Genomic DNA, 17,403 nt, shown 5'->3' on the forward strand with positions numbered 1-17,403 from the left:
GACAAATAGAACAAAATGTACCAAATACAAGAAACTTTCCCCTGGGATTAACTGGGCATTTCTGAATCTAAATTTAGCATAAAAAGGAAGGATATATTTGTGTTTGGTAGGCTATGTCTTTGTTGCAACAATGCTCCTTGGCAATAAATCCTATGCTGTTAGAAAGCCTGTTTATTTCCCTTTTAAATGGAGCCACTTTTGCAAGGAATTTGCATTTGTGGGATGAGCAGCAGAGCTGAGTATGAAGGGTTGTGCCAATGAAAAATCTGTCAAATCTCTGGCAATGACAAACAGCTTATTATTGACTTATGTTTTGTGTTGTTCAGTGGACTGGATGCTTGACGTTTGACAGAATAAGACATACTGGCAGTTTAACGATTAATTCTTTTAACAAACAAACAGGAGTCTCAGCAGAGTGTGGCCTTCAGTTTAAAGACAGTACTAGGGCTCACTCCAAATAAGCTGCATCTTGGTTTTGTGGAACACCATCTTGAAGTTGCCCTATTGTATGGGCCATATCCAGATTAGTCCAATGTGGCATGCTGATTTTTAGAGCAGACACCTACTGACCACTGTAGCAGGGCCAATGCTCACAGGTGCTGGCTGATCAGCACCTGATTGTCAGGACTTGGGGGTACCAGAAGCTCAGAACAAGGGTCAGTTCAAAAGTCCTTTTTACTTAGGAAGGTTCCTAACTGAGTGAAATGACGTAGTATTTTAGTGTCAGTGAAGATAAGGGCTGTTCAAATTCTCCAAATATTATGGAAAGGAGCCTCGTTGCTTCCTTTATAATCTTCTTTAGTCCATTAACATTAATTATAGTTTTTATACAGTTAACCCATGTCATATTAGTACCATCTGCCTAAGGAAGGTGCAGTCTCCCTGAATCACACAGCAAACCAGAGGACTTATAAAGTTCTTCGTTCTTATCCTCTTACTCCCACCTTTCCTTGACCCTAGGACGTTCTTCATCAGGATCAAGGAAAAGTAGATAGGGAGTACTTTTTGGAATTCTCAGATGGACCCAGACAGTCAGCAGCAACAGCCTTTTTTCCCTTTAATTCATTAATTCTTTTTTTTTTTAACTATCATTGTCATTATGTCTGTTTTTTTATTTACTACATCTCTTGATTATAACATTTCCAAATTAGTCTATTTAGTTCACTCCCCTTTTTATATTTTAGGACAAATAAACTTTTGTTATAGTCATCCTTTCCCCCCTTCTCCCTGCATGCATACAGTATAAGTCAGGACTCCTTAATACATCACATATTATTTAACACCAAGGCTATCATAATGTTTCGTCTTTATTTGTTTTTTGTTGTGTGTTCTTTTCAGTGTTGTTACTGTTCTCTGTATGTCCTGTATGTTTTCTTTACTTTATCAACAGTTGACAAATTTTTCATTGGCACAATCCTTATACTCAGCTTTGCTGCTCATCCCACAAATACACGTTCCTTACAAATGTAACACCATTTAAAAGGGAAATAAACAGACAGTATAAGATTTATTGTTAAGAAGTATTGTTACAACAAAGAAATAATCAACCAAACACAAATTTCCTTACTTTTTGTGCTAGGTTAATTTCTTATCTTACGGCTAATCTACATCTGCGGTCCTTTGGCAAGTCAAAACAAATGCATACAGGACCACACTTTCCCTGTAAAAAAGCTGAATGATACAACTTTGAAGCAAGTACAGATAATAAAATGACTAACAAGACAATCTGTAATAATGATGACAGAAGTCTCACCTCTCAGCCATGTCTTGGAGTTGCTCAGGTGGGACAGGTACCCCATTCACTGATCTGTCCCTGTGGATCTGCTGAAAGGTTTGTCTGTGCAATTCCAAGTTTTTCAAAACTTCCTGTAAAATGTCAACACATATCACCATGTCTGCATTAGCAATCGTGAACAGCCCTTGTATAAGATGATACACCATTTAACCATGTTACCTTGTGCTGCTCCAGCTTTCTGTGAAGAACATTGGCTGTCTCTTCATGAGCATGTTGGATGGGGATGTCCTCTCTCAGGGCCATCTCTGCTCTGTGAAGCCACGCTCCTACCACTCCCAGGGGACCAGGCAGGGATTTGTCAAGATGGATGTGCCAGTCCAGCAGCTGCAATTGACATCCATTAAAGACCCCACTCTACCAAAGCAAGATCCCACCATAGAGGAGGCGATGCTGATCAAAACATTTCCACATGTTCACAAGCATTCAGGCCACAAAAGTGTTTCATGCCAGTCTAGACAAGCTGTGAATGTCCAGAGGGGCAGAGTGCCCGACGAACAAAACCTCCTCTGTTCCCGTCTCCTCCCCTCTGAACAAACTCTGATTCAAATGTTTGCGCCCCACTAAACACTCACTGGCAGCCACTGGAGAGAGCAGTTCTGAGTTTATTTCGTAATTTAACAACTGCCAAAAAGCAAGTGCAATTTTCACGCAAAGAAAAAGAAACAAAAGGAGAATATACTACTAATTCTTAGGTTTTGTTTGATTTAAGCATAAACAATTATTGTGATTGTTTTTTTCTTATAAATTATTCATGTTCTACAAAAGTATGCAGTAAACTTACCCTGGCAGACACACGGTCCCACGCCTGTTTGACCAGAGCCTGATCAACAGAGAGCTTGCCATCTCTGTGGATGGGCTGAAGCAGCGGATCTGTCTGCTTTTTCTTCATTTCATACTGTACACGGAAGCTCTTAAATGCCTGCAAAATAGAAATGGGAGAGACATTTGGTTAAGAGAGAGATAAATGTCTTTGTCAAAGCACAACGTTACATAACAATGCTCTCTGTCTTTTCAGGCCTGACTCACCTGATATTTGTCAGTGAGGTTTCCCTCTGCTCCTTGCGCCCGCAGCACATCTCTCTCCAGCTGGTCTAAAAACACCTTCAGCTCTCTCAGCATCTTCCGCTCCTCTCTCTGTCACAGTCAGGGAACAAATAGCTTAGATTCACAGGTACAAAATGATTTTAATCCTGTGTTCAAATAAGCATGCCAGTGAGTTAAAAATGAAAAACATTTATCAAATAATTTTAAAAAGAACAAAACACACAGTTAAGGTTTGGAAAAATAGAGCTTGTAATCATTTTAAGACTATAAAGATAAGTGTTAGCAATAAAAGTAGAAGGAATGAAGTTTGGACACTGCTTTGTCTTACAAATCTCCTGTTTGGGATGTTAATTCAGTGGAAACATACCTCAAGCATTTGCTCAATATCTTGGGCACCAAACTATCCAGGAAAGCAGCAAGGCACACAAAGAGATGCAAACACCACAAGAGGCATTAGAAAAGGACAGAAACGAGAGCAGAGTAGATGGGGTGGGAAGACACTCCAAACAGAAAGCATGCAGCAGTGCGACCTGAAATCTCACCTGAAGTACCGGCACTGAAAGTGCAAAAGTTGGAATTGAGCCGAGAAGCAGCTTAATGTGCACAAAGAAAATAAGTAGATGGATAAATCAAATGAGTCTAATGATGGTGAACAAAATGCTGATTACTATATTACTGCTGTGCTCATGCTGTGATTATTTAGATTCATGTGATTTTATGTGATAAAACGTGACAAACTGCAGGCACAAGTGTATGAGTATTAGGCTTAGCAGCAATGAAAGACTGTTTTTATTTAAGATAAATCTTTGGGATCTCTACATGTGGTCAGTTTCTATGAATTATGAGGCTATTTGTGGGAAATGAAGATGGCTGCAAGATAAACAAGTTGGAAATAAAAAAAAAAAAAAAAATTAAAGAAAAATAACTAGCATGGCAACAAACATTTATAGTAGCATATTTCCCAGAAATAGCCGTCATATATCACTGTCACATATGCACTTAATACACAGTATTATAACTTTAAAACAAAGTACCTCATCATGTCCGTCAGTGTCTGAGTGGTGGGGGTTCGGATAGTGCTTGAGGAACTGAGCCACATATGTCATGATGGATTTCTCATCTGGCTTGTCTACATCCACATCTACAGAGCAAAAAACACATTATTTGACCCACTCAGAGAAACCAAAACCAAATCAGCATGTTACTTTAAACACAACCATATACCTTAAGACATAAAGGATCCATGAGAAAAAAGTGCTAAGTTTATATGAGACTTTAAAAAAGCAGTCTGCATCCTCAAGAGGATAAATCTCTTTAGTCCTGACAGCTTAATATACATGTCTACTTTTATCTCCAACCTTGACCTGATGTTTTTAGAAGTGAGGGTCAAACTACTGTAAAAGCAGAGACAATTCAGTGCACCTTTTTTGCAATAAAGCATCACGACTCTGCTGCTGAAGGCAAGACTGCAGAGTCATTTCAACAGACTAAAACTCAGCCACAAGTACCCACAGAATTTTAATCCTCTTGAGGTTTTCAAGCATCTTTCAGCCCACATTGTGACAGAAACATCCACTCAGAATTAACTGAAAGTAACACAATTGTATAAATCATATTAACATTTGATATTGGTTTCCTTTTTTCCAGACCATAGTCTCTGACTTCACTATGAACACTGTTATTCATGCTATATTTTTTACTACAATTAAACATTATGCAAGAAACAGTTGAGGTCAAGGGTACCTTCTGGATCCAGCAGACGGGGAATACCCAGCTCGTTTTCTGCTAGTGCAAATGCTTCCTCCAAATTCTCCCTGTTGCTCCTCCTCCTCACCACCTGCATATCCACCAGGTCTGGCCTGATGGCGTGCACCACTGACTGAAACGCAACACCATCACGCCAGCTGGGACCAAAGTCCTTCACTTCAATGCCATGATGCCTGAAAGAACACATACATAGGGATTTTATCATGACAAACTAAATGTAAAATCATTTAAACATAGTTAAAAATATGCTTATGAATAAATACTGCAACAAATTCAGGTTGTTTAAAAGTGACATACTTGGCTGCTGTGCACTGCACCCATCTGAGCAGGGCTTTCTTGGCATTGCCCTGAAATTTGTTAACCACCTTTCTCTTCATGGGAGGGCTTCCTGTTTCGGAGCTGGCTATACTTTCCACAGAGGAGTTGCTGTTAGACAGGGCCTGAAGGGCTGGCAAGTTGCTAGTTAACTCCTCAATCTAAACAAAGATCACAAAGAACAAAGGGTAGAAGAGGCAGCATTATGACTAAAGCAACATAAAGCAAATATGGCAATATTTCTTGGCACCCATTTGAATCTGTGTTTTTGAGTTAGTGAAGCCCTGGGTTTATCTGTAGGGCATCCACTCACCAAGGAGTGAGTGCTGTAATTAAACTCTCAGGATTTAGGGAGTTACCTGGAAGTAGAGGATAATGGTCCATATCAGCCCAAGGACAATTGATGGTCGTCCATCTGCGATATCTGTGGCATGAATGTTAACGAGTTTGATCTGGAACAAAAGCCAAGCAGAAGATTATTCCAGAAATAATTCACATGCAAATAGTCTGGGAATGAGTCTTTTGTATTTTCACCCAACAAAAGCCCTTTTGTTTCAGTCTGTTCAAAAGTTGCAAGCATTTTTTCTTTTTTTTTAATGCTTTAACTCATCAAAGCTAGGCCTTTGATGCAGGTAAGAAGAGTAATACAGCCAAAACAGCAAAGCCAAGAGAGCCCATGAAAAGGAAACCCGAAGAAAAAAGAATAGAGAGAAAACACTTCTGCTCAAATAGGCATTAAAATGAAAAGCAGAGGTAGCACAGCACTGCAAACATTTCTGTGCAATATGCTGTGTTTACATCTCTACATTTGAGCAGCTCAGAATAGTAGGGAGCCAGACACATCATCAACCAGTGCTCTTGCCAAAATGCATCAAAATGCACGTCAGTAGAAGCGTAACGGCTACATTTCAGTTTCCAAGCGTTGCTGAGTTCACAACGTGCATCAAATAAAAAGAATGCATACAGTTTAAGATCACACAGGGTGTTTAATGGCGACTGACCGGAGATCCTCGATACACAGACTGAAGGCACACATGATGGGAGAGAGATCACAACAATGTAAGTCTCAGTCCTCAGGGAACTCGCATGAAAGTGGGACACAGGCTTCATGAGCCAAGAGATTCCGAGATGGGTTATGTAATCAAGAAGTCCTGTTTCTATCTGCTGCTCCTCTGAACATGGTCGATGTTGTACACACACAGAGATCTCATTTGCATTAACAAATACCGAGTCAGCAGGTCTAATGAGCTCTCAATCATCCCCCGGACTTCCTTCCTATAGCATGATATTTACATGTGCAAATGAATTGCAAGTATAGAAAGAAAAACGCTGTCATGACGGATGCTTACTTTTCTTCCTTCGAGAAATTTGAGTGCAGTGCCGATGTTTGAAACCCAGTGGATCCTCTTCAGCTGACGGCCTTGTTCTCGGGGCTTAAGACAGAGAGGACAGAGTGAAAATCAAGTTTGCTTCATTCGACTCTTTGCAGCTTTGAAATGTGGTAAGAAGTGATCATGTTAATCATGTTTATAATTCCCTGCACAGATAGTGGAAAGGGACAGAGAGTATTAGCAGGGCTTTACTTGCATAAATTGACTGATGAGTGCCAAAGCTGATTAAAAGGAAAAGTAAAATCGGGTGCTCTGAAACACGAGTTAGAGGAGACTTTGATGGGAACTAACTGTGTCGAATTTCAGGCTGAAATAAACCAGCAGGGGTGAACTCCTGAAAGAATCAGGCAGCTGAGGCACTGACTCATTTGCAGAGCACCGGCTTTAGAGAGGACATGGCAGTTTGTTTCAAGACGGCTCTGATTACTAAAACCCTCTAAGAGTCTGTGTGTTTCTCTGTGCAAAAGGAGGCAGAGGGGAAAAACAGACACTGGCAAGCCGACAGCTTCTCACAGACGGGTGGCTGGATCTGATCGTGTCTCTGCGGTTTTTGTGCAGTGATCTGGCACTTTAAAGGAAGCAACAAAGAATTGATCCATACTGTGATAACTCTGTGATGTAAAATGCAAATATGGCAAATGACGTTCCAGGGCTGCTAGCATTAATACATTATTCATTTCATTAATTGCATGCATTGTTGTCCCTTTCAGCACACTTTGGCTAAGCCACTGCAACGTCTCCCTGCTGCCACAGTAATGTACAATAAGAACTTTTACTAACATTTACCTTCTCACTGTAACCTTATTTAATTTTCAGTTCATATGTTTATCCATGGTTAAGATATGATCTCTGATCTACCCAAAGTTGATGATTTTCTTTCAAAATAAAAGTAGATCTGTATCAAAACAGGAAGTCAATTACCCATAAGCCCAAGACCCATCAGCGCTGCACCGTCGCGTCACATGATGTGCCAAAATTGCACACACCAACAGCAGCAGGTCAACATTCAAACTCCCCATCAGCCAATGCTGGACCAGGTGCTTCATACCAGAGCTGAGTCCACTTAGTGCTCACCTCCCTGTCTCACTGGGCAAGTAAAAACAAGATAAGAGCTGGGGATTTTTTTCGTCGCCATCCAAGGCCTCCCACTTGAGTGTGTTTGATGCTTGACACATACGTGGAGTCATGCAAGTCAGCACGTCAAATGTGATGTCAAATCTTCAGACACGCCCCCTCTCCAGGGTCCTGTTCAGCAAATTTTTGCCTGGCCGCCCACATCTCAAAAACTTTTAGAGACGCAGATGTGCAAGACATCATTCTACTGACGTGACTATTGGTCTGCAGCGAGGAGGAAGCCAGCGCTAGGTGTCAAAACACCAGACGTTTCCACATCATGATTCCTCATCAGTTTGTATCCATGGAAAGCATAACCGAACCTTTACTCTACGCCTTGAACAAAGGATGGTGCTAAACCTCTGTATTGTGCTCTCAAACAGATCTGCTACTACAGCTGCCAAGATGTAAATAATATCTTCTCTCAGGAAAACACTCTGCCAGCAGCAGCCAGCCATGATGGGAATGGAGAAGTGGCATAAAGTGCTACAATGTGGTGCGTCCACACGTGTCTGGCTGCCACCGATGTGCGTTTGTTCATTAAAAAAATACAATAATGGGGTTGGTTGTTTGGACGCGCCAGTGGGTTTTGGGCTTCAGTTTAAGACAGCACAAAAACCCCTAATGACAAAAAAACGTACTAAATGCAAATAGTGGTATTTCAAAATGTGATAATAAGTGGAAATTCTGGGATTAATCGCAATTTGAAAAATAAATCAGTTTGACAGCCCTACCTGCTACCTGGATGGAATAGATTTTCTTAAAAATGTATGGTATTTTTTGCAACGAAGTCCATCTCTATACAAAATATAAAGAATGGAAGACCTGTTTAGCTCAATTGGTAGAGCAGACGCTCATGTACAGAGGCCAAAGTCCTCAATGTGCTGGTCACGGGATCGATTTTGCTTGCATGTCTCCCCAAACTCTCTTCCTGTATTTCCTGTCACTTTTCAACATTCTTATCAAAAAGGATGCACCAGTGCCACTTCCTCTTGGACAAATTAAAAGTCCTTACGATTGAATATTCAGTCAATAGGATCAAGTAAAAATATGAATGTTTAATGATACTTTTAAAGTTCTTCAGATTATTATATGATTGTTTTTTCTGTCACTTCTTTTGACAGTCAAGCAGTTTGTAATCTGCTCTTCTTTTCTATCCTCATTTATGTGCAGATATTGGAGCCATGTCTGCTAAACCGCAGACTTTACTACCTGCTCAGATAATGAGAAGCTAACATCATGCTGTAAAATGATACTGAGTATAAAATCAGCAATGCTTTAATAAGACTATTACAACTATTTAACCTTGGTGTCTGCACTGACACCTTGTATTGGTGCATACCTGTAAAATGCTGACTGTACTTAAACAATGAAAGATTCAATGATTGCTGCTGCTATGTAACAAATCTGCAGTTGTTTTAACAAGATCAGGATAACAATGTAAATGAAAAAGAATATTCAAATAAAGCACTTCATTAGTAAGAAACAGACCAGACATTTCTTTCATGCACTGACATGGAAAATGCCCAAGGCTTGTGTATAAATCAAAGGATACTTACTAGTCGTTGGCCAGACAGAACCTCCAACAAAGCCAAGAGCTTCACCCCATCTTTGATGTCCTCGAAAAGGTCGTTAACCTCTAGTGGCGGTTTGTACTGGAAAAGAAAGAAGCTAGCTTTAACAGCACAGACAGCCGTTTAGAACTGACACATGTTGTCATTTTCAGAGATGAATCCAGTTACTCATACAATCAATAGTGGCACATTAGCGATGCTAGCATGAGAGGATATTTGTATTCTAAGCCATGAGGGGGAATGAAGAGAAACCAAATGCTGTGTGTGAGAAACAGGCTTGTTAGCAACAGCCACAGAGCCTCCCTGCAGCTGAAAAGATGGTGCCTCTTTCTCGACAGTGGCTCCATGCCCAGACCTGAGGCGATGGTACACTTTTAACCCTCCTCATGACATGATATTCACACATTTACACCACTGTACAATCAGATGAATGGCAGCGTTATAATCTACAGTATGACAAGAGGATTACCATACGATCAGCGGAAACAGATGTGCATTTAAATGGTGGAGTGAAGCTCTAATTAAAGGGAAAGCTCAGCATGGGAATTCTTGATTTGGCAACACATACAGGTCATTTCACAACCCAACATATTCCATGACAGAATGCAGTTGGCTGCCTATTTGGGGCAAAGCAGTGTGAAGAAACAAGCGTCTGCCCTGTTATTCTTTACATGTAAATGCACTTTATTTCTGTCACAAATGTGCTGCATATGAAATGGATTAATGATGAAAAAAATAATCTCACAACTCTTTTAAAATTCACAGCAGTTGTTTGAAATTTAGAGAAGCATAAGTTCAGCTCATTCAACAGTAGTACTGTATGACTAATATTTTAACTATTTGCTCATCATTACCTATTCATATTTTAATCCTGGTAGTCAGAGTAAAACAAAACCATTCCATTTTCCAATGAAACTTCTTATAAGTGCATTCCCAGATAATTAGTGCCTTTAATTTGGAAAAACATCCCACCCTGGAAAATCCATATACTGACAAAACAACAGAGTCACATGCGTGACCTCCTAACAGTGGAAAAACTGTGAAAATCAGTGAAAATGTGCTTAGTTGAACATTATCACAGGAAATTGACACAAAGGCTAAAGGGAAAGGGTGACAACCAAAGGAAGTTTAAACTGAGATAACACACTTTCAGCCCCAAAGAGGCCAATAATCCTCAGCTGTACTGATTTTTAACCAAGCACTCTCGTTCACTGATAAAGAAAAGTATTAGAAGAACTTGTTAAATACAATGCCTATATAAAGTATTCATGTTTTACCCTTTGATTGGTTTTATAAATTAATCATTGTCAATGCAATTTGTTTTTTTAATCCTCTTTAATGTTAAAGTGAAAATAGATTTCTACAAAGCAATGTTGTACTTCAAATGTAATGCATATTCAGGTCAGTGATTTAAAGAAGGTTAAGATTTATGCAGTCACTTATTTTACATTACATATTTTTATTTAATTGACATTACTATGTAGAAATTTGTTTCCACTTTGATGTTAGAGGTTTTTTTTTGTATTGATAATGATTGGTTTATAAAATTCATAAAAGGGTAAAATCCAAGGGAAGGAAAAAGTTTAATAGACACTGTAAGACAATACCACCCAGAGTAAATCTGACCATTTGGGAGCCTTTTTACAACATGGCCACACATCTTGGCAATATTTTGAACTTTTAAAATATATCCAGACTTTTTTAGATGAAAATATAACATACAGCAATATGTTGTTTTATAATTATATTATATTTGATTTAACTTCATCATGTTATTGATAGGTTCCAAATTCAAAGAAAGAATTAAAAAAAATGATATCAGGCTTAATGCTCTGTAAAAAGATTGTTCCCATTAGGAGTCACTTACATTGGTGTCAATATAATTAAATTTCTTTCTTTTTATTTATCACATATAATAATAATGCCTTTTAAATGAAATAAGTACAACATGATTCCCCATTTAGACTCAATGTTTCAATAACTTATCTTGTGGTCAATAAGCATGTTTGAAACAGAAGTTGTAAACACCTAATACTGAGTGATTTATTGTTTGTAATCATCAGAATTGTGGGCAAATTCCTGCACTGTGTAAAAAAGTGGATGGAACTGGTGAGAAGTGCACTCTAGTGCCGCCCACATTTCCAAATGTTGCCAACATATTTCCCAATTTAAACTGTGCTCTCTCTGTATTTGCTTACTGGTGATTATTAAGGTTCTTTACATCCTAATATCACTGACCATGAAAATAATGGAGAATGCATCATTTCAAAAAATAATATTTAAGAGTACAGAAAATTTGGACAACCTCATCAAACAAAAAATGGTGCAATATGTTTGTTATGTTCAAACAGGTTTTAATATTGTTTGATTTTTACAAGAATTATAGTTTATAATTCTGTTACAGTGAAAACCATTTGTTTGTCTTTAAAGAGAAAAATATCAAGATATGTTCTGTATACCACACTTCAGCTAAAAAACTATCCCACTATGTCTTTTCATCCATACTGCCCGGCCCTGACGTGGCATTTTCTACTCTAGTCCTATTGGTATTCAAAGTGAGTGAGCTCGAGTTGAGTGCATGAATAATGAAGAATAGACCCACAGAGCGTCTCTGCCCTGGCCCACCACATAACTGAGATTCTTCCAAAGTTTTAGTAGCAACTCTTTGAACTAATGCAAGCAGATCAGGCTGAACAATAGACCCCTTTGCCAGTTTCAAGGACTAAAACCCTGTGGGGGTCTCTGACCAGTGCAACACTCTGCTGTGTCATTAGCAGTTCATTAGAAATAGTTGGTGTCTGAAATCTAAAGCCCTGAGGTTCACAGTGATGAGGTGTTTATATTCTTGTAAAGATCAGGTTTGTAATGATTAATTCATACGGATAACTGTATCAGTTAATTGCTCAACTATTAAGAGCTGATGATACAAAGTTGAAACATGAGTGTTTTTTCTGTAAGATGACCAATATTTGGTCTTAGTTAATCCATTTTCTTATTTTGATTAAAGGGAGAAGACACTGGCTTAGTATTGAGAATGAGCGCTGCCAGCACACAAAACAGTGGCTGTGGACTCAGGTCCTTAGCCTCAGGACACCCCACCAACTCCACAGTCAGAAATAATGAACACGTTTCAAAAGATTTGAAACCATTTAAAGTAAGTGAGTGAAAATGTTTTAAGTTTGGACCTAAGACAGGTCAAAGCATATGACTGAACAAAGAGAGGAAAAAACAACCATTGTTAAAAGGGTCGTCATGACAGAGGCCTTGGTAGGACATGCATTTATTTTATTTTACTCTTATTTTCTAAAATAATATCTACATTTTAGTTGTTTTCTAGAGGTCTTGAGAAATTTGCACAGTATTATAAGGGTCCACAGATGCAATGGTTCAACATTGTTAATAGTCAATTACAGTCCTGCTGGCAAACATCGTCCACTGGCAAATAATGGGGAATACACAGTGTTTTGTAGCCAGTGTTCATGTATGTTACAGCTGATCAATTTAATGCTCATATACCTAACTGCTAAACTAGTAAAAAGACAGAGGAAACAAAAAGTCATATGTTGGATAAACTCTGATCTGTTTTTATGGTCAAACATGAGAGAAAGTGTTGGTATAATGGGAGTGTTACACCACAAGAAGTTAAGAAGAATCATTGGTACTGGATAAATCGGTCAAGATCTCAAGAAAAAAAACAAAATGTACTTCGTATTAGGTAGGGCTGGGCAATTTATCGCAAAACAGATTAAAGGTACAGTGTGTAAAAATGGGACTATCAACATCTAACAGTCAATTCTGGAGTGTGATGATAATTTCTCTGGTGATAACTGTGGGAACCAGGGAAGTTTAAAAATCAATACATACTTAACTGTTATTTGGTTCCTTCTATGGTGCCATAGAAACAGGCAAAATGCAAAAATCCAAGATGGCAGCGTCCTTGGAGGGGACCCTCCCTATGTATGAATAAAAGGCTTATTCTGAGTTAATTTAAAACATAAATTTAAAAAATGTGTTATCAGATGTCAACACTAATTTAGATCAATCTATTTCTAAATGTTATGTTTCATTTCAACCAAGCTTGTTTTGCTAAATGCTAATAGGCTAAATATTACACACTGTACCTTTAAATCGCAATATGGCATGCTGCAATATTCAAATCGCAGACAGTGCAATATTTCTTTAACCTGGAATTTGTGTTAAAATACTAGTTTGACACAATCCTTTTTTCTTTTTTTAATGCTTTATACCAATGTTACTCAACCCTGCTCAACCAAAGAGTCAAATAGTTGAAAATGACCTTTGCAAGAGCCATAATATAAGATGTGAAAAGTGGCAAAAACAGCTTGAGTAGCAATAACAATAAGTAAAAGGTGGCAAAAATGGCCAAAAAGCAACAAAAATGGGTGAAAAGGGGCAAAAATCGGAAGGAAAGTTGAAGAAAAGGGTCAGAAAGAAGCAAAAATGGGTGAGAAATGACAAAAAATGAGTTACAGTTGGCATAAAATGGTAAAAAAGTGGCAAAACCATGGAAAAAAATGAGAGAAAAGTGACCAAAATGGGTAAAAAGCAGTCAAGATTGGCTAAAATGGGCAAAAACTAGGAAAAAAAGTGGTATTTAATGACAATAAGTAGCTTATATGGGTGAAAATGCAGAGAAAAGGGTGAAAAGGGGCAAAAAAGGGATAAAAGGGGCCAAAATTGGGTACAAAGTTGCAAAAAAATGTCAAAATGGGCAAAAAAGTAGGGAAAAAGTGGCATTATATGGCAAAAAATAGCCCTAATTTGCACAAATGGGATAAAAGTGGCAAAAAAGTGGCAAAAATGGGCAAAACAATAGGAAAAAAGTGGTGTTCAATGGCAAAAAGAAGCTTAAATGGGTGAAAAGTGAAAAAAAAATGGGTGAAAAAGTACAATAAAGTTTCCCTTTTTTAAGATTTTCTGGGGGAATCACATTTAAAATGAAGACATAAAAGAGCCACATGTGGCTCTAAAGCCCTGCATTGGGTATCACTACTTCATACGTTATTCAAACCTTCAAGTATCTTTTTTTAATTTTATTTTTTACAAAAATCTTACTTTTTTTGCTCATGCATTTATTTTTCTTCATCAAAATGAGAAGAATATGAGAAATGATCATTCCCTTCGATAAAGCAATTGATAGCAAATTTGCTATATGAGCCAAAATGGTGGTAAGATATTTTTTTTCTAAATTTAGCCCTAGTTTAACTTATCTAATATTGTACTTGTTATAATATAGAATGATTTCTTGCTGATGTTTGTTGAACAACAGAAAAAATGAGGAACCTAAATAATCGCAATTGCAGGAAAAAAATTGCAATTAGGTTTTTTTTGCATATCGTTCAGCCCTAGTATTAGGCCTGGGCGATATGGACTAAAAACCATATCACGGTATTTTTCTTGCCTTTGATGGTAACAGTATTATATCGTGGTATTACAAAATTATAAAGAGATAATGCTTTTCAATCCAAATTCAAGTGTTATAAACCCCCTTCTCCCCTAAGACAAGCCTTTGATGGCATACTCAATTTATGTCTAAGCATAGGAGCACAGAAAAAAATGTCTCTCTAGGTTTACCTCTGTCTAACTGCACTCCAAGTTTCACATTTCATCTCCATCCTGCTGATGTATGTTAAGCTACAAACAACGTGAGCATGTTTTCTGGTGAAGGCATTCACAATAATAGCATTTCAGAAAAATAACAGCCGCAGACTTTTATTGTGACGAGCTTAACAAAAGAAGTGTAGCATTGATTTAGTTTAGCTATTTTACAGCAGCTTTTCTGAATGTCGCAGCCTGGACCTTTGACTCACCGTAGACTTAGAAAACAAAGTCATAGGTTAAAACACACCTTAAAACGACTGTTTAAGCCGTTGTAAGATGAATAGCTGCAGCACTGGGATCTACACAAACCAAGACCAGCAAAAACAGCACACAACTTGTGTAAAAGTCCCAGGCAGGCTGAGTGGGTGACATTCAGTTAGTTACCTGGCTACGTAATACTAGAGCTAAACGTGTTAATGACTGGACTCAGCCTGAGCTGTATGTCACAAATCACCCACTCTACCAGCTGTAGGAGTGGATATGCCTTGCATCGCACTTGAAACACAGCGTAATGTAGGCATTTAAACCAGTGATGACTGTGTTGCAAAAATCCATTCCGTTTTAATCACCCATCTCTGCTTCGTATCATGTCAAATTAACAAATATCTGTATGTCCACTTAGGGCTTTCATACATCACAGACTTGTATTAGATTGCATATTCACGATCCACTTAAAGCTGCTCCATGACCCACTTTTGGGTTTCGACCCACCAGTTGAGAACCAGCTTGGGCTTTATATAATTGTTTTGAGTGAGTCATAGTTGAAGTTCTCTGACTCAAGCTTCTTAAGTGTGACTGTTTTGGGGTTTGTTTATTTCTGTGAGACACTGAACTGAATACTTCTGTGTGGTGGAAAAAAATTAAGAGGATTTGGAAAATCTTCATGGATTTTGGAAACCGTGATAAAACATTTCCAACAGTTTATAGACCAAAGAGTTATTCAAAAGATGTGCTAATGATTCTACACATCAATCATCTACTGAGTTTACAGTTCTCAGCAGCAATGATAAATATAGCTTGTTAATTAAGGATCACAGTGTGATGTAATGCAGCATGTGGGCAACTGTTATTGTTGTGTGCTCAGCGCCTTGTCATCTACATACATGAGCGTTTGAAGTAGACAGCAGCCTGCAGGGATTTGTCCTCACCCTCTTGCTCTCCATCTGCACACCTCATCACTGTCCCTGCCAGTGCTTTCCACAAATACACACACTCACATGAATAACAAAACACCCACACATGTACAGAACCCACACACTCAAACACAGGGAGTATGCTCAAACACCTAAAACACACAAGTTTCTGAATAACTCCATTGTGCCTCTTATATGCCCACATGAACACACTCCACTAACACAACAGAAAGTCATCCATGCACGAATGCCCCGTGCGAGCTTCTCTAAAGCATTTCTGCAGTGCAAAGAAGCCTCTTATCTCTATCATGTCTGTGCCATCTTTCCAGGAAAGCAGCAAGCAGCATGACCTTTCCAGTGCTGCTCCTCTCAGGAAAACAGAACAGCAGAGTCAAGGTAAACTGTGCAGAGGGTGTGTTTCTTCTCCATCATTACTTCCAGCAAACCATCATTATAAACAAACCTTCTTAAGCATGAATTGATTTTAAATGCTTAAGGAACAAGGTAAATTGTGCCATCACTTTCAGTTAACTGGATAAATTCAATTATCTTGTTTAGTGTTATTAGGGACTGTTATTGTTGCATGGCGTGGCTCATCATCTAGTCAGTTCCCTCCACAGGCATGGCGGCTCAGTCACCAGAAAGAGCACTAACCAAGGAGAAGCTACATAATCATGAGCAGCAATAAAACAACCAAAGTGTCTCTGATGATAAAGGCCAGCATGGCACTGCTCTCAACTCACTTGTGATGTAATTGCTCTGACAATTTGTGTTTATATGGGCTTGTAAAATCTCCAACTGCAGTCAAGTGATTTATGTTAAGCCTGTGATGTGTAAGCAGATGAGAGCATGGATGGAAATTCACACTTACCTTTGCTAAATGAGAATTGATCCATTTTGTGAAGGTTCTCTTCTGCACTGCCTCTTGCTCATCTGAAAATTAAAAGCAGAGGAAACGTGAACACATGAAGAAGGCTGCATGATAGTTGAATTTAAGCAGTATTTTGTTAATTTGGACTTGAGGAGCAGGAGATAATCATAAAGCACAAACAGCAAGATGACATTGTGATGCAATAGGAGTTGATGATCATAGATTACAGACTTTTCTTACACGGAAGTGGTTGCTAATTGTTTACTGATATGGATATGGTTGGGTTTATAGCTACCGCAGCAATATTAAACACATAAAATATTAATTTCTTATAGAGTTACACAATAAATCACAATCTCATTGTTATCGCAATATGGGCATTTATGGTAACACATCTCATAAAGTCTGAATTTATCAACAATAATGAAAATGCCTACATATCTCATGGTATCACACCATTTTCATGCAGTCAGATGAAACTCAAGCCAGCTGTCCTCTATCTTTATAGTAATTGTAGAACTAATAGTGCTGAAAAAAGCTTGATTTATCTCTTGTATTTACGAGAAATAGTTGCAGAAAGCTACAGCTTTAAAATGACCACAGACCTTAAAAATAGTATTGTGCATTGCATTATTTCGTCATATAGTTTAGGTCTAGAAAAATACAGACTTAAAGTTCAAAATAATTAAATTCTGATATCAGATTAACTTAATATAACCCCAGTTCCAAAAAGTGAGGGCACAGTGTAAAATGTAAATTATAACAGAATGCAATGATT

At 38.2% G+C, this 17,403-nt stretch overlaps 1 protein-coding gene across 2 annotated transcripts in view; it reads right to left on the minus strand.

Annotated features, from left to right (window-relative positions):
* Positions 1-17,403, minus strand: part of syne1b (spectrin repeat containing, nuclear envelope 1b) — a 106,232-nt gene that overhangs the window by 77,135 nt on the left and 11,694 nt on the right. For both annotated transcript variants that reach the window (XM_041811993.1, XM_041811992.1), the window contains exons 2-12: positions 16,626-16,687; positions 8,985-9,080; positions 6,271-6,354; positions 5,281-5,373; positions 4,904-5,082; positions 4,583-4,779; positions 3,874-3,980; positions 2,822-2,929; positions 2,577-2,714; positions 1,955-2,119; positions 1,754-1,866 (exon numbers count right to left, since the gene is read on the minus strand). In XM_041811993.1, coding sequence (XP_041667927.1) covers positions 1,754-1,866; positions 1,955-2,119; positions 2,577-2,714; positions 2,822-2,929; positions 3,874-3,980; positions 4,583-4,779; positions 4,904-5,082; positions 5,281-5,373; positions 6,271-6,354; positions 8,985-9,080; positions 16,626-16,687 — 1,342 coding nt within the window. The remainder of the gene's footprint in view (positions 1-1,753; positions 1,867-1,954; positions 2,120-2,576; positions 2,715-2,821; positions 2,930-3,873; positions 3,981-4,582; positions 4,780-4,903; positions 5,083-5,280; positions 5,374-6,270; positions 6,355-8,984; positions 9,081-16,625; positions 16,688-17,403) is intronic.

The sequence above is a fragment of the Cheilinus undulatus genome, linkage group 18 (genome assembly GCF_018320785.1).
Source record: "Cheilinus undulatus linkage group 18, ASM1832078v1, whole genome shotgun sequence".
In the NCBI taxonomy this organism is placed as follows: Eukaryota; Metazoa; Chordata; class Actinopteri; order Labriformes; family Labridae; genus Cheilinus; species Cheilinus undulatus.